Source organism: Osmerus eperlanus, chromosome 3, assembly GCF_963692335.1.
Source record: "Osmerus eperlanus chromosome 3, fOsmEpe2.1, whole genome shotgun sequence".
Classification (NCBI taxonomy): domain Eukaryota; kingdom Metazoa; phylum Chordata; class Actinopteri; order Osmeriformes; family Osmeridae; genus Osmerus; species Osmerus eperlanus.
The window spans coordinates 16,301,848-16,318,689 of NC_085020.1; the positions used below are offsets into that span (position 1 = coordinate 16,301,848).

At 41.6% G+C, this 16,842-nt stretch overlaps 1 protein-coding gene across 1 annotated transcript; it reads right to left on the reverse strand.

Annotated features, from left to right (window-relative positions):
• Positions 1–535: 535 nt before the first annotated feature.
• On the reverse strand, positions 536–15,878 carry ndufv3 (NADH:ubiquinone oxidoreductase subunit V3). The gene is made up of 4 exons (XM_062457407.1): positions 15,769–15,878; positions 6,022–6,118; positions 2,561–4,189; positions 536–839 (listed from the first exon to the last, which is right to left on the reverse strand). Exons 1-4 carry the CDS (start codon positions 15,811–15,813, stop codon positions 670–672), a joined length of 1,941 nt encoding a protein of 646 aa, XP_062313391.1. The 5' UTR covers positions 15,814–15,878; the 3' UTR covers positions 536–669.
• Positions 15,879–16,842: the final 964 nt, after the last annotated feature.

Consider the following 16,842-nt stretch of genomic DNA (forward strand, 5'->3'; position numbering starts at 1 on the left):
GCCTTATAGAACGCGGCCCTGATTGATTGATAGGGATTGGAAAAATAAGATTTTGAGTGACAGTTTACCTGAGTGCCAATCTTCGTCATACTGACACGCGGCTGCAGCAATCGGGACCCACAGCTGTTGCATTGCGTCATCGCGTAAGCACACGCATGGCATTTGTCTCATGCATATTTATGATATGGGAGATGTGTTTAGGTGTCTAGGCACCCTCCTGGGATGCCGAACTAATCTGAGACCACTGTTCTAATACAAGAGCTGAAACAAAAACTCTGTAATAAGATATTTAATCATATTGATTTATACCATTATCAATGAGTATTGATTATAGAGGATCCATATAACCAACACTGGTCAAAGTTTCTATTCAAATGTTGGTAACAATTTGATGTGCGTCAACATCACTGAATCCAGTTGATATGATTTGGTAAAGATAATTGGCATTCTCTGCACTGTTCAAATGAACCCCTTGGACAAAACAAAAAAGCCATAATCTTTCTGCTATTAGAAATGACAATCTCTTAAGCAGAAAAATAGCTAGCTGTATTTTAATAGTTTGTGTAGTTAGTGTTTTTCACTATCACAATCATAAGCATTTCTCAAGGACGGCAGAATAGAGGGAACATCCTTGTTGTTCCCTCGATGTTCCTGACTGGTAAGTGAATCTCAATGTCTAGGAGAAGGTCTGCCGGAGGAGGGCTGTGGTAGACGGTACTTGAACATCTCCAAATCCAGGTCTGCAAATGTGTAGGGGTTGTAACTGTGGTGTTGGTAATTCTTATATGTGCTGATGTCAAATGGCTCTGGCTCAGCCTGTTGGGGTGCTGTTGCTGCTTCTGAAAGGGAAGAGGAAAACAAACACAGAAGTAAGACATCTAGAACGGGCATCTTTTGTTGTTGCTTTTGTCTCTTGTTTTACCAACATGTTCTTACAGATTAAATTGAGTTTTTTCCTCAGTGAAAGAGAATAAAAGGCAAAAAAGAGATTTATTTTTCAGACCAAATTGAATAATTGTGAGTAAGACTAAAGGGACATTTACTTTACTTTACATTTGCAATACTGCAATCCAACAGTAAAATTGTATTACTTGCTTATTTGAAACTATAAACTGGACAAAATAAAAAAATATTGTACTCCAATACAAATTAGGTCATTCACATAATCCAAACAGACAGATTAATAAACCCATTCCCATACAAAATCATGAGCAAATCGACTGAGTAATTTTGAAGTGAGAGATAGAGTGAAAGGAAAACAATGAATGGAGACATAATGACAACAAACGTCTTTAGATCTCAATCACATCCAGCTTCTTGTGGAATTATTGTCAAAAGATGTGAGGCTTTCAGACTGGAGCTCCATTCTGGTTCGCTGTGTAATTACTGTTAGCATGTACTCTACAATTTACATGTATCTTGTATCTGTAGATGTACTGTTCGTTTGTACACAGTGCACAAAAAATCCTTAGCAAATAATATTAATCAGATATAAAACGGAAATTAATTAATGCAACAATGCAAAACACTGGATGTAAAATAGAAATAAAGAATTATTTAAAATTAAGAAATAAATGCAAGTCTGAGTCAGAAAGAGGGAGAGTCAAGTGCAAGTAAGATTCAATTTTTGTAGAGATGCACCAATAAGAAAATTGGCCAATACTGATAGACCATATTCATTGGCCGATATCGATGTTGAAACTTTTGTAACCTTATACCGTCATAAATTTTATTAAAATGTTGCTTCTGATTATGGTTATTTCTCTATATATTTTAATAAGAAAATACTTATACCCCATTTAGACCGTATAAAATAAATTCAAATGAAAAATATAATTACAAGAGGAAATTATTTTATCCTGATCTGAAACCTTGAAATATGCCCACATTTACTATTTTAGAAAAGTTAGTTAAGCATGATGCCTTTTCAGACACCACAATCGGTCGCAAGTAATTGGGAATTTTAAAGTAGTTAGCAGATAGAGTAATACGTTTTCTGCCTGTGCTACCCCGAGTGAAGGAGGTGGATTAATTGGTGCATCCCCAGATTTGTGCTATTTTTTGTGTTACAAGAATCCAAAATTTGCCTGTCAAATCCTAAATTATAGCCCCCCCTCATCCCAATAATTGACATGCTATAATGTGATGGTCTGGGTAGCTTGTAGAAGGGAACATTTGTTAGACAAGGACCATTGACAGGCAAGCCTGAAAACACCAAAAGAAGACACCAAACTCAAGCTTCCTGGAACTACTGGAAACTGTAGTTGAGTGCATTAGAAGAGAGAAGTTCAAAAGCAAGACAACAGAGCTGTGTAAATATTCATGCAAGTGACTGTTAGCCAAACCTCTGTTACATAAAATGCTATTTTTAATTGAAGTTTCTAATGTGAATCTTGAAAAATTGGTTACACTGTCTGAAAACATTGCTCAAGCATTCGTGAATTTTACAGATTTCTACCATTTAACAGTATGTGTTCAGAATGAAATTGGAAGCATGAACATTTGTGGTTGAAAAGGTCCACAGAGAAGACAAAAGGGTTTAGGGGGGTGTGGTGTGTACCCTCAGACGCCTCAACCGGTTCAGGTTCCGCCTGGGCCTCTGTCTGCAGCTCCTCTCCTGCAGCTTCAGCCACAACTGGGGCAGGGTCTACTAGCTCCTCTGTGCTCTCCACTGGTGGAGCTTCAGATACATTTTCAGCAGTAGCCTCAGCAGCAGGGGCAGCCTCAGCAGCAGGGGCAGCCTCAGCAGCAGGGGCAGCCTCAGCAGCAGGGGCAGATTCATTTGTAACTTCATCAGCAGCCTCAACAGCGATTGCTTTAGCTGCAGGTTCAGCTGGTATGGCTTCTGCAGCAGCTTCTGCGAGAGCTTCAACTGAGATAACCTCCACTGGAGCCTCAGCCACCGATATAACTTCACCTACAGCTTCTGCAGGGACTGATTCAGATGCATCTTTTGCTGCTTGGACCGTATGCACAGCTCCAGCTATGCTTTCTATAGTGGTCACCTCAACTCCTGGAGCCGCTTCTGCCATCAACTCTTTAGGTTCAGCAGCAATCTCTAGTACAGCCTCTATCAACTCTTCAGAGCCTCCAGTTAGGGCACCATCTCCAGCGACTTCCAAGGTAGGTTTGGCTAAAGTTTCTGGAGTGACTGTGGGAGCTTCTTTAACTGCAGTTACTTCTGGTGCAGCTTGTGCTTCCACAACTCTGTAGTCTGCCTCTGTAGTCACTGGTGATGTGACCACAGGCACAGCTGACAAAATATCTTCAGCCGGCATTGCTGATACAGGCCCGGTCTCACCAATATGGTCTTTAACTTTCTGTGTAGCCAAGTCAGCTTCCTTTGATTGACCATTTGTTTTCACTTCAGACTCCTCATCGTCAGACTTCTCATCGTCAGAGTCAGAGTCACTAGATGAGGAAGAGGATACATCAACAGGTGGGGCTCCAGGCTTAGAGGAGGCAGCAGCAGCTACAACTGGATCAGCTGTAGAAGAGGCTACAACTGGAATGTCTTCATGAAGAGCTTCAGCACTTGGGGCAACTGCAGGCTCAGCCACTACAGGAGCTGCATGAGTAGAAATATCGGAGACTGTGGCAGCTTCAAAAACCATAGCTACTTGGGTGGCAGGAAGCTCTGCTCTCATTACTTCAATGGCAACTAATTCTCTTGCCTCCTCTAGACTCACAGGCTCAGAATATGGAAAAGCCTCAAAGACAGGAGCTGAATCCATGACGGGTGCAGCAGAGGCAGAGGACTCTTTCCTGGCTACAGTCTCAACGACTGGAGTAGGTGCTTCTGTGGCTGTTTCTAGAGCAAATGCTGATGTAGTGGCTTCCTCAGCCACTGGGGTTGTGGTGGCAACTGTAACACTTTCTGACAAGGGTACCGAGTCTTCCACTGCGGCAACTGGAGGGGCAACATCTACCACAGTACTAGCAGCACACTCAAGTGATTCCTCTGTGGTCGCTTGCTCTTCAACCACAGCAGATGTAGCTTTGGCAACGGCAGGTGCTGCTGCTGCTCCTGTTGTATCTACTAAAGTTTCAACAGTAACTGGGCTTGTCAGCGATTCAATCTCACTTAAGGCCGGGGTTTGGAGAATTCCAGATGCAAAAAGCTTCACTGGAAAGCCAACAACAGTCTTGTAGGCTAGTAGTGAAGCCCTCCCGCCTGGAGCCTCAATAACTGAGGAAATGGCAAATGGGACAGAGAGAGACTTTCAATGAAAAGTACATAGTTAATGGTATACTTTATTTCGATTGGGAAGCTTAGAAAAAAACCTCACCATTCAATGTCCCCTACTACAGTATACCAACCTTAAGTGAGATATAAGTGTACAGGTGTGTGTGTACTGTCTATCAATAATACATTTTACATGTGTCTTTTTTCCACATCATGTACTGGATTCCATGGCGGCGGCGGGGGGGGGGCTGTTTAATATGGGTGGTGCGCACGTGTGTGTGTACAAATTAGAATGGGTATAGTTTCCCACGATCAGAGAAAGAACCGGGCAGTCTGCAAAGTTCATATCTTGCAGGTGTCCTCTCTATAATACAGTGTGCAGTAGGCTACCGCGATGTTTGGATGTTTGTGGTGGTAAGACAATTTAACAGAGAAACAATATAGTAAATTTTGATCAACATAATAAGAAATGTATAACATAGGAAACAGCAGACAAATGAAGGCTACATAATCATTTGCATAAATGTAGGCTACCACAGCATTGGCCATTTGACTAGAATAGATGTGGAGATTGAACAAGTACTTCATAGATGACAGATCATTTCAATTGTGATCTGAGAAATATTAGGTACCAAAACCACTTAAAAGAACTGTCATCAACAGCTGCATCACGGGCATTGCCCTATAATTCAAGAAATCTGTGTGTGTCACCGACATTATCGCGGGCACTGTGGCCCATCTATAATACCAGGAATATGTGTGTGTGCCTCCAATTTTATCACAGGCACTATGCACTAGTGCAACAAACTTTTGAACATATTCACTGTCTCAGCCTGTGCCTAGTCTTTTTTTCCTCTCCTCCTTCGCTCTCATCTCTTTCTTGACTCTTCTGCTCCAAAAAGAGAAAATATGATAAACTCATTTGAAAATCAGATCAATAGTATTTTATTTGCTCAAGTAAAGTCGTTCAAAAACATTCTCGGTAGCTAGCTAGTGCTATCTTAAGTTAGTGCTATCTGGAACATTTCACAATTTATGAAATGTATAATTAGTTAGCCATGATCAATAAATAATACATTGCAAATGTTAATTTAAACTGTAAAGTATATCTCAACGTTAGCTAGTTAAATCTAACTTTTTTCTAGTTCTCGGTAGTGTAATGCGATATATCCTCTGCCCTGTTTGTCACTGCCTGACTGAGCAGAGGAGAAAATGCGTTGCTGTACTTGCGATGATATTTATTAAGTCATGACTTTGTGAGAGATTGACGTCCTGTCACAGTTCTAATTGCTCATCCTTCTAACAGAGCGCGGACGACTGTTCATTTGAGTTCCATGGAGCTAATAGCTCCGCAGTTGTAAAATTGCGATTTTGTGACATTTAATAGAATTCCAAAGCAGCGGCAGCAATGGTTCGGTAGAGGCGGGCCGCTGCTGCATAATGCATGTAGCCAAAACACTGCATGGTTTCAATTTTCCTTAACCTACATGCCCATGACTTACTGCAACTACTTAAAATAAAGATGCAAATATAGATATAAGTGACGCAAAATAAGATAAATAAAAAGCACCAATTGGTTAATACATAAAATTAATCAAATATGGAATGATTTCAGTTATTGATGCCATTAACTTTGACACCTTATAAACACAACAAAATGACAAAATCAACATTTTTTTTGTATTTTTGGAAGTAACTGAATTGTCATTGTAAGAAAATAGCATGGTAGTACACACTTTGTCTAAGTCCAGCTTTGATCAGGTAAGAAAACTGTTAAAGCATTGAAAGATTAACCAAAACACAAAAGGTAATGAGAAGGAAATCAATGGCCTTACTCTTAGTTTTCGCTTTTTTAGCTGGTTTCATCGGCTCGTCCACCTGGGTGCAGAATGATGGGGTCCCCAAAATGCCCCAGCTCTCGAGCTGTAGACACTATTTAAAAGCAAATCAATTCATACTAAAGATATGGAAAAACTAAACCAACATGATATCCACTATGGGTCAACTGACTGAAAAAGTAGGGTGGGGGGGGGTTAAAATAATTTCTTTGTTAATAATTCGTTACACAGAACTTTATTATATTTAATAATATTTATCAAAAATGAAACACACGCCCAAATCAAAATACACACATTTAACACCCTATACGAAATTCACACCCCATTCAAGTCCTATCTGCCAGAAATGGAAGAATAGAAATGAGTTCCCTTATCCTGAGACCCGCTTTCTTACCTGCCTGTTTCTACATCTGTTTGTCCATCTCACCTGTTGCTTCAGCTGGCTCTCTCACAGCAGCATGTTGGATGCTGTCCTCCTCTCCTATTCTTTCTTCAATGCCTAACAAATCTATCTCTTTCTCTGCCTGACCCCGTCTTTCTGCTTGAGCAGCACTGGTTAAAGCCTGAAAATATTTCTGGGGAAATTGTGGGGTGTAGTAGTTACTGCACTACTACAGAAGTGTAGTAGTTAGCTAGCTCTACAATTTATTGGGGCTAGGTCTGAATCTAGGAGAAAAACTGAGCTGCCAGCTGTAGGTATATGCAGGTAGCAATGCTAGTGCTAAATAACCATTTAGCTGGTCGGCTCCATGACACCGGTAAGTAGGGCATGTGAGATTGTTCACCAAAATTACGAAGAGGAACCCACTTGTCTAGAAGATTAAGATGTTCATAGGTACCTAGCGAAAAGTAACCTCAACTTTCCTAGACTTTTAGCTATGGTATTAATGCTAAGGGCTCGCTGATATCGCTGTCTGTCTAGAACGGCGTATCTATGCGTCGTTGCTAACGTGTGCTGACGTTGTGACTGCGTGTCTGTATGTGAGAGACGTGTGAGTGACCGAGAGACGGAGGGAGAGCAGGGAAAGGAAATGCAGCTGAACGAATAAGCTGCGTGTTTTAAATAGCGTAAAAAAATAAAATAAAATAACAAAACGCAATATGTGGCGGCCGGTGTTGATTCTGTGGCGCACCGCCACGAATTAGTGTATGTGTGGGAAACACTGCCTCCTCATTATCATTTAAAGCTACAGAAACAGAAACGGCACGTCCTGAGGAAAGCTCATTGTGGGACTGCTCGTAGTGGCTGTAATTCTGCACCAAGGCTGAATTTCAGGAAAGAGACTTCAGATACAGTATTAGGGGACCACTAAGGCCTATATAAAAGCATCCAAAAACAGCATATCATGGGACCTTTAAGTTATTGTTATAAATATTGTTCAGTAATCTTGTTTACATAAAGTGTGGCGTGGGTTGTGTGGGTGCTGCTAATATATATGTTTAACATTTGCCAAATTCATTCTCAGTGTTTCCCCTAGGTTTTCAGTTTGGGGGGGGGGGGGGGCGGCGGCAGGCGGGGGCGACCATGTAGACAGAAATGACATGCTGTCGTGTAAATAAGAAAAATAACATAAGGCCATTTAGTTTGTTTAATAAAAAAGCAAGCTATAGACACGTTTTATAGGAAAGGTCATTTTTATTAACTTGACCTTCCAGGGGGGGGCGGGGGGTGCCGTTGGGGGGGCGGGGCGCCCCCTTTATATAATGGTAGGGGAAACACTGATTCATTTGATGGTCAGCTCAAGCTCACCCCAGCTTGCGAGTCCACAGCTCCACCCCCCGTGCACCAAACTCCCTTCACCCTGGCTGCCAGGAGGATGCCATCTGATATAGTGGAGGAGTGTCACAGGGCTGTCACAAAGTTTATAGTGAAAGGGTTGCATTCCTTTGCAACAGTAGAATCACCATGGTATAGGGAGATGACCAAGGCCCTTAATCCACGTTACACCCCTCCCTGCAGGACTGTTCTGTCCAACACACTCATCCCTGCATGATATGAGGTGGAGAGGCAGAATGTTATAACAGAGCTGGCAAATGTGGGCAAGGTAGCCATCACAAGCGAAGGGTGGACTAACTTAGCGCAGGACCACTACATCACAGTAATGGGCCATTACAGCAGCCAAGGCAAACTTCACCAAAAAGGTCTTGCGGACCAAAGCTGTCTACCGGGTGCAGACGGGGGAAAACAGAGGCAGTGGAGATTGGGGAGGTGTTGGAAGAGTTTGGCTTTGCGCACAAGGTGGTTGTGATGACCGTGGACAATGCGTCCAACATGGATGTTGCTGCGAAGAGGCTAAACATCCTCAAACTTGGATGCTTTGCCCCCTCCACTTTGCAGCGCAAAAAGTCTACAGCATTGCCACAGTGACCCGGTGGGCAGCAAAATCAAGAGTGGTCATCGTGTGGATGAAGCGATCTACAATGGCCAAGACTGTGCTGAAAGAGAAGCAGCTCCTCCTCAAACTTCCTCAGCACACCATGCTACTGGACGTCAAAACTAGGTGAAACTCTCTCTTCCTGATGGTTGAGAGATTCCTCGAACAGTATCCGGCTCTCCAAGCTGCAGTGTTGGATCCACGGCTGAGAAAGCCAATGGAGAGAGACAAACTGGATAGGATCACAGATCAGGACTTTGTTGGAAAAATTTAAGATGTAACTATTATCCTGTATAAGAATGATTCTGAGTTCAGTATACCTTGGGTGCAAAGACAGACCTAACCCCAAATCTGAACTCTGGGTAAACATACAAGACCCTTATCTTGGGGCTGAGGACTAAGCAGAGGGGGGTTTTGGTTGTTTTAAGGAGATACTGTGTGACAAGGACTATAGACGCAAGGTCTAGTGACCATTTGCTTGACACCTATGTGAAGGAGCTTTTACGACATCAGGACCGCAGATCCTGTTGTTGTGTTTCAATCAGGGTTGATGTCGTAAACACGCACACACGTAAACACGCACGCACACGTGCGCCAGGTCTATGCAAGGGAGCCAATGAAAGAAGAGCCATGGGACATTTGCATGCCTTTGTTTTAACCAATGACTGTCAAGAGCGGGTCTGTTTAAATAGGTAGCTAGCACAACATGCTAGCAGACAAACTTTGTAGCACAATGGCGTATGATGTTTTTGTCTCCTTGCGTCCGGGCGCAAGTAATAAAGCTTTCTTAACTTGTTACGATACCGCTATCGAGACTAGGTAGGCCAATATAATGTAACTTATGTCTCGAGAGATGTCATGTCATTTAAATCAAATCGCTGGTGCACAAACATACATCGATTGTCTAATAAAATTACAAAATTCAATCGAATGGCCTGCCAACCGCCTTTAAACTAAAACAATTATTATTTAATTGGCTTACGGCCTACTTCGCTTCATTTCTCATTTTGTTGCTAGCTACGATGGCTAAACGTAAGCAGTCTGCTTGGCTACATTTTAATAAAGCCAAAGATAAGGACGAAGCAACGTGTAATATATGTTCGAAGATCATTTCTGGGGGGGGACACTACTGCAATGAATAAGCACCTCAATGTTGTGCATCAGCTAAAGGTAAAATGCATTCGACTGTCTTCGAGAAGCAACAGTGACAACTCCAGCTGCCGGACAATCCTCCTCCTCCACCCAAGGTATGCATGGTGAGCGCAGTCAGCGCACCCCAACTTCGTAGCAAGTAGGCTATCCATCATTGACAATAATAAGCCTCAATAATAAGAGCCAGGGCTCTACAGTGCAACTATTTCACTCGCATATGCCCCTAAAATTTGAACCTGAATTTTTTTTACAAGCACAGTCAGTGCTCGTTAAAAAAGACTAGCCTCCCCCGCCCCGCTGCTGATCATTCAAAACATAGTCACCAGGAGCATGGCTCTGTGGGCTGCTTAAGCATCTTGTTAAACAATAACAGACAGAACAAAATAGGGATGAGAAAAGGAAGGTTTGGGTTTGGTTAGCTGGTCATTTAGCTATGTCAGGTGCCTTTTGTTGAAACATGATAAACTTTTCAGAAAGTCTTGAACAATGACGGCTTGTCAATGTCACTTTTTGTCAACCAACCAATCACAGTCATTTATATTAGTTACTCATCCAGGTTGTGGATAGTACATCTGTAGTGGACAATTGTAGAAATAAATATTTATATTAGTTTACGTTTATATAATGTGATGAGCGTCGAGAGCTAGGTGGACAATAATTGTTTTGTCCCTTGGTTTGGTCCCATTGGTTTCTTAAACAATAACTGCAACTGCCCTTCGTTTAAACTACATAGCTATGTCTTTTGAACCACTTGATGCTACCGATTAAGCTAGCTAGTTGATAAATTTGCTGACATGAAATAGGTTTGATAAGGATTTGCTAATTATTATGTAGGTTGACACTATGCAAGTTCGACACATGTAGCCTCTATGGAGAGTAACTTAGCTAACCTAGGGAGTCAGGTGGCTGAGCGGTTAGGGAATCGGGCTAGTAATCTGAAGGTTGCCAGTTCGATTCCCGGCCGTGCAAAATGACGTTGTGTCCTTGGGAAAGGCACTTCACCCTACTTGCCTCGGGGGAATGTCCCTGTACTTACTGTAAGTCGCTCTGGATAAGAGCGTCTGCTAAATGACTAAATGTAAATGTAAAGGCCGAATTATACTTCTCCGACTCCGTTACGGACAGACGGTCGGACGGATTGGTTGAATTTATAGTACTCCGAAGGCTGTGGGTGCTGAAAACAATTCACTGCCAGAAGAGTAGGTGGCGCTGCACTGCAATGCTAGCTAGGTTATCGAAAAGTCGGAGCAAATTTACAAATTAGCCGTTTCATCAATAAAATAAGCACATTTTCAGCAACTAAACTGCCCATTTCTCGTCACATTTTAATTCAGATGCTGATTTACATGTACTGTTTCGCTGAAATATGAATTGTAAAAACTTACAGCAATGGCGGTCAAAGGATTCGGTTCGTCTCGTTGGTCACGGCAACCCCGCCCCCACCCCTGACGCAAGCGGTTCTTAATACGGCCCAATCACAGCCAAGGGGTATCCGTAAAATGACGGACGGACATACGGATAGTCAGGAAAATCAGGAGATGCACGTAGAGCTCTCCGAGGGGCTCGGAGAGGGCACAGAGAGGGAGTTCCTCGTTGGAGGGCGTTCCCTGTGTCCGTCTCCGTAAAAACAGAGAAGTATGAATCGGCCTTAAATGTAACCTAGCTGGTCTCACCACTTTCCCCACTTATTCAGACACTAATAGCCCTTCGCACTTTGCGCACTTCAATCCTGTATTCTTCAACATGTATGGCAAAAAGCAAAACTCTGCTGTGCCTTTGCACATAAATGTTATGCCAGTAATCATCTACGTTACATATCAAACATGGACCAATTAAAATGGAGATATTACGTCATTACACCAGCTACATTGTAAGCGTAATCCCCGCAACAGAGCGGCGGATGTATTTTATGTACAAATAATCTACCAATTGGTGATTTAGAAACTATTTTGGGCTTAATATTGAATTGATAAGTGTGGTTGAATTAATGCCGACTGCAAGCCATTTGCCTTCATATTCAATTGAGAAGTGTGTGTTTTAATTGTTGCTGACTGACAAACATTATTGGCCGCTATGCAATAATTAAGGATAAAGATGGTTGCATTCTGATGCTGGACATTAACTTGTGTGTGCGTGCGTGCGCGAGAGTAGTACACGATATGTCATCCTGATTGTAAATTTCTTGTAAATTCTGTGCGTGTGTGCCACGCTTGTGCGTAACGTTTACCGTTCTGACGTATTAGCCTAAACAATAAATTAGGTAATCTGGCTTTCATAACTCAGTGCCTAGTCTCTTAACTATGGTTGCCACCTTTGAATCGTGAAAAACAGGTGTTGTGCCACCCGATGCATGACTCTGGATAGGCACCCCCTCCCGGGAGCGCGCGCAAACCACTCGGAATCAAAGAGTGAAGGATTTCGTCTTGATATCGCAACCAAACGAAGGTGAGACAGAAGTCTCACATTATACTTACTTTGTTATAGAATTTGTCGTGGGCCGAAAACTGCATTAAACACCCATTTAAACCTATGGGGTAAACTTAGGCCGAAAGACTACCAATTGAACAAGGTTGCTTTAATATATGTGTCCACTAAGCATAAACTAAATTGCACTATTGATTACACGATCATGTAATCGAAATGATCGTCACCAGAGGTCATAACGAGAACATTACATATTTGAGTAAAGAGACAATTAGCATACGAAGACAAATCTTCCATTGAAGGACCCTGAGTGGGTCCTACTGACCAGATAGTGAGATATTTAACTGACGACAGGAAGACTTTGAACGGCTAGCGCAAATAGTGCCAAACTTCTGAGACCGAGGCAAACTGACATACACTGTTTAGATCGATACCAGAAAAGTTATTCACACAGGCAGGTTCAAGGTACGAATTATAGGACTGCCTATCAACTGTATAAATGACTGCTGTATTCATGCATTGAATTGGGTTCTCTCTGGTGCTTGGAGAGACCTAACGAATGATCCTTTGTTGATGTCAATAAACGAAACTTTGCATCTGAACTCTGTTTCCGCTAGGAATTTTTTTAGCAGTGGGGGCAGGCCTGTCCGAACACCCCCCCCCCCCCAAAAAAAAACGTATGAAACGGAACTGTCTGCTTAATTTGATCTTGACATATTGGCTAAACATTCTGTAGCAAATAATAACAATAAACTCTATTAATTACATTATCTTAATGCCGTGTAACTACTTCAGCATAATAAGGCACCTAAAATACAAACGTGAGCAAGGGCGTTCAGCAATCGCTATCGAATCAACAGCCAAGTGCAATTTAGCGAGCAGTTGAAGAATATAAACAACGACAATCAAATCACCAGTTAACTTAATTTACATTTGCACGAACTATAGACTAATACAATAACAGGCTTAAATGAACTGACAACATAAGTTATACGACTTAAAGTTCTCAAGGACGCCCACACGCGATCTCAACTGGCTAGTTATCCTCCGGACAGCGGCAGTCTCTTTTTTCTTTCTCTCCCCTTAACGCCGAGTGGCGCACGTGCCCGCTCGCGGTGTGAAGCGCGTGTCCGTGCTATTCTCCGACATGCACTCTGCTGATGGACGGCCTTTTGTATGGCCGTATTTCTGATACCGTGATACCAAATCAACATAGCGGAAACACTGGAACTTGAACAGCCTCTCCCGAGCCTTTCTTGAGAAGCAACCTGGTTTTAGCGGAAGCTAGCCACAACAAATTCAAGAGAAGAATGTCGGTTATCTGTGTAAATATCAGATGCTATTTTCAACACAAAATCCTTCAAATTCGTCATTCAAACCATATAGTAACGAACGCGAACCAACATTCTTGCTCCATTTGACATCTCATTCTGAGGAAATATACCCCAGCTATGATTACCAAAGGAAATGTATTTTGTGTAGCAGGTTCAAAGTATTTCACATGGCTCTTCATACTAATGTATAGGTTCAAAGGCATGTGATTTTAATGCAGTTAGCCTGCCCCGTAGGGTGGGTTACTCAGACCAGGGTTTTTCCTGCATAGAGAAAATGTTGGCACGCGTCAAAGCCGTTTTCCCGAGCGCCAATGACAAATCCCGAGCGCCAAAGTCAAAAAAAGTCTGAGATTATTATTTTATTTATTTTTTTAAAGATGTGTTCATCACGCGTGCAATGCCTGTCAGCGAATATGTTCTCAATAGTATGTTTCAAGAACCCTCGTTCTGTTTTGATCAATAGTAATCGAGTTGATAAGCATGTCTTCTTGTCTGATCAATACGCAACTGTGAGGTGCGCGAATGGACAGAGTGGCCACTAAACTGTCGTTCCGCTGCAAGGGCCAGCCCAACGTGCACGAATACACCTGTAGAAATGCAAATGAAATTTCCACTCAAAATGCTGACAAAAGTTTGATTTACGATTTCCAACGCAGCCTCCATTGGTATTCTTAACCTGGAATGATAATATATAGTGCAGCGTTTCCTCTAAATTTCTGCCGCCACGGTATTAGAAATCAGGCTGTACAAAATTTTAGGCCGTCTATCAGCAGTGATTGTTAGAGTGCATGTTGGAGAATTGCACGGACACGCGCTTCACACCGCAGTTGAGATTGCGTGTATGCGTCCTTGAGAACTGTAAGTTGTATAACTTATGTTGTCAGTTCATTTAAGCCTGTTATTGTATAAGTCTATAGTTCTTGCAAATTTAAATCAAGTTAACTGGTGATTTTCGTTGTTTGTATTCTTCCCCTGCTAGCTAAATTGCACATGTCTGTTGATTCGATAGCGATTGCTGCCCTTGCGCAGGTTTGTATTTTAGGTGCATTATGCTGAAGTAGTTTTAATGAATAAAAAGTGGGTTTATTGTTAATATTTGCTACAGAATGCTTAGCCTATCAAGATCAAATGAAGCAGACAGTGTACATGCTTCAGAGTGGCCTACCTTAATCGATAGGCTAGGCTACTGACCATTTACAATAAGTTATTAATTGGCAGCATTTATGCCATTTAGAACTTTATGCGTGTAAGGTGTCTTTAAGTAGCCTAACTTTATTGCTTTAGGGGAAATAGGACGAAAATATGTGCAATATTACATTAGCTATTAGACTATTACATTAACCTATTCCAAAATGTAGGTTTAGTTTCTGCGGGAGAATAAATACATTGATTAGAAAAAAGAAGAAAAAAAGGAATATATATATATATATATATTTTGGAGCACCGAAGACCCATTTTGACCCAGGAAAATACGTCTTGTTTTCCGAAAAATACGGTAGCCTACCAGTAAAAGACCATAGTATATCAGTATACAATTATTACTTCTCACATTGACATCTAGCCTATTAAGTAGGAGAGCAAAATATAATTCCTGAAATGTGTTTTGATTTGTGTGCCACCCCAAGATTTTCCCTTGCCCGATCTGGCCACCCCTATGAAAAATGTCTGGGGGCGCGACTGAAAATAGCATCTGATATTTACACAGATAACCAACATTCTTCTCTTGAATTCTATAACAAAGAAAGTATAATGTGAGACTTCTGTCTCCCCTTTGTTTGGTTGCGATATCAAGACGAAATCCTTCACTCTTTGATTCCGAGTGGTTTCGCGCGAGCTCCCGCGAGTGGGTGCCTATCCAGCGAGTCATGCGTCGGGTGGCACAACACCGGCACACTCGGACACAACACTAGGACGACGACGTCGTACACATGGACAATCTTCGCTGTGTTTTACCCATTTACGGACACAACATTGGATGTTTTAACATAGCCAGGAAGAATAGCAGTAGAAGGAACTTACAAATTACGTTTTATTTAAAACTATGACATTCAACTTGAGAAATACATTTTCAGGGCTGCCAACTTTTCCAAAAACCTTGGGGTGACATTTGGCAGCTCTGCATTTTCACAAATAAAGGCCAGGGGTCAATTTGTGTCCAGGGTTATAATTTTAAAAAAAACAGGACAGTTGTTAAAAACAGAGAACAATCCCGGGAAAACCGGGTGGCAACCCTATAATAGCCTACTAGTTAGCTTCTGCACCACCGCAAAACGAACATTTATATACAGGCTACTAGCAGATAGCTATAGCTAGCTAGCAAGATATAGGTCAGGAAGGACATTACAGATATCTGGAAAAGAATAGCTTTTTCTTTATACAACCACGCGTTAAAGTTCATTTCATTATTATCTCAGAATGATAACAATTCTGCGCACATTTGGTTGTTTGAAAGGCATTACCTTGAGAGACGTCAGTCGTCCTACTCGAAGTATTGAGGTCGCCATTTCTGTATCGATGGACCGCTCGGTAGCCTACTACCCAAGCCCCCACCCATCGGCTTGAAGCAACGGCCCCGGTGGATGTAGGTGGTATTGCATTTCTTGTTAGACTTCCGGCTTTTCCGGTCGTTTTTATTCTATTAACTCCAGTCAACATTTACAAAACTATCTCCCCCAATAATTTTTGTTCGATTCTCGAACCTGGCTCATACTACTAGCTTTTTCATAGAATAATTTTTCCTGATTTTTGCTAAGTTTGAAACCATTCCGAAATGGGTAAACTAGCACCCCATTTATTTGCTTACATCAATAAAAGTTGCCTGCAAATGTGCTCGCGGATACTAACAGGGCACGAGCACAAAAGTTCACATTGGCCGATAACCGATTTACCTGGAGCTGAATGAGCCATATTGAATGGAGAAATGGCTTGAGTTTCCTGCCCTGTTGTAGCAAGTTTAGCAAATGGTTGTTACACATACATGAAATGTTGTTATAGTTTATTCCCGTTATTTTAAAACAGATTAGATTTTTCTGTCAAGAACGTTTTTACGTTCATGACATGATAGCAAATATATTATGTTAAGCGTGAGCATAGATTGTTGACATGTCTATCTGGAGCAAAGACGAAGATTAATACTTTAACTGATAACCACAATAAGAAATGATATAAATATGATTAGTCTTGCCTTCAGAAGCTTTTGTTAAACACACCCATTATTGTTTTTTTTTAATCGTGTCATCAAGCCAGACTGCTTTTGTGGGACAATGAAGGTCCTCAGTGACTATGTTTCACCCCCACTTATATGTGATGGAAACGTCTTGTATATAGGCCTAGTTCTGTTAATATGCCCCTTTCAAAGGCAAATGTTAAATAAAAGTATATTTTAGACACGCTTCTCAAGCTTTTATTTATTACATTATTTCCAGGTCTTATTAGATCACGTTATATCCATTAATAGGCGTTTGGTTTTGTAGGTTGAACATATAAAACACAGGCCACATTTCTACACTGATATGTAAATTGAAGGCAGTGTG

Bases quoted from the DNA above. Each gene is read 5' to 3' on its own strand.
- ndufv3 (XM_062457407.1), bottom strand. From the start codon at position 15,813: ATGGCGACCTCAATACTTCGAGTAGGACGACTGACGTCTCTCAAG. The intron at 4,190-6,021 runs GTAAGGCCATTG...CCATTTCCTCAG, and splicing joins TAAAAAAGCGAAAACTAAGA to TTATTGAGGCTCCAGGCGGG. The intron at 840-2,560 runs GTACACACCACA...CTTCCCTTTCAG, and splicing joins ACCGGTTGAGGCGTCTGAGG to AAGCAGCAACAGCACCCCAA.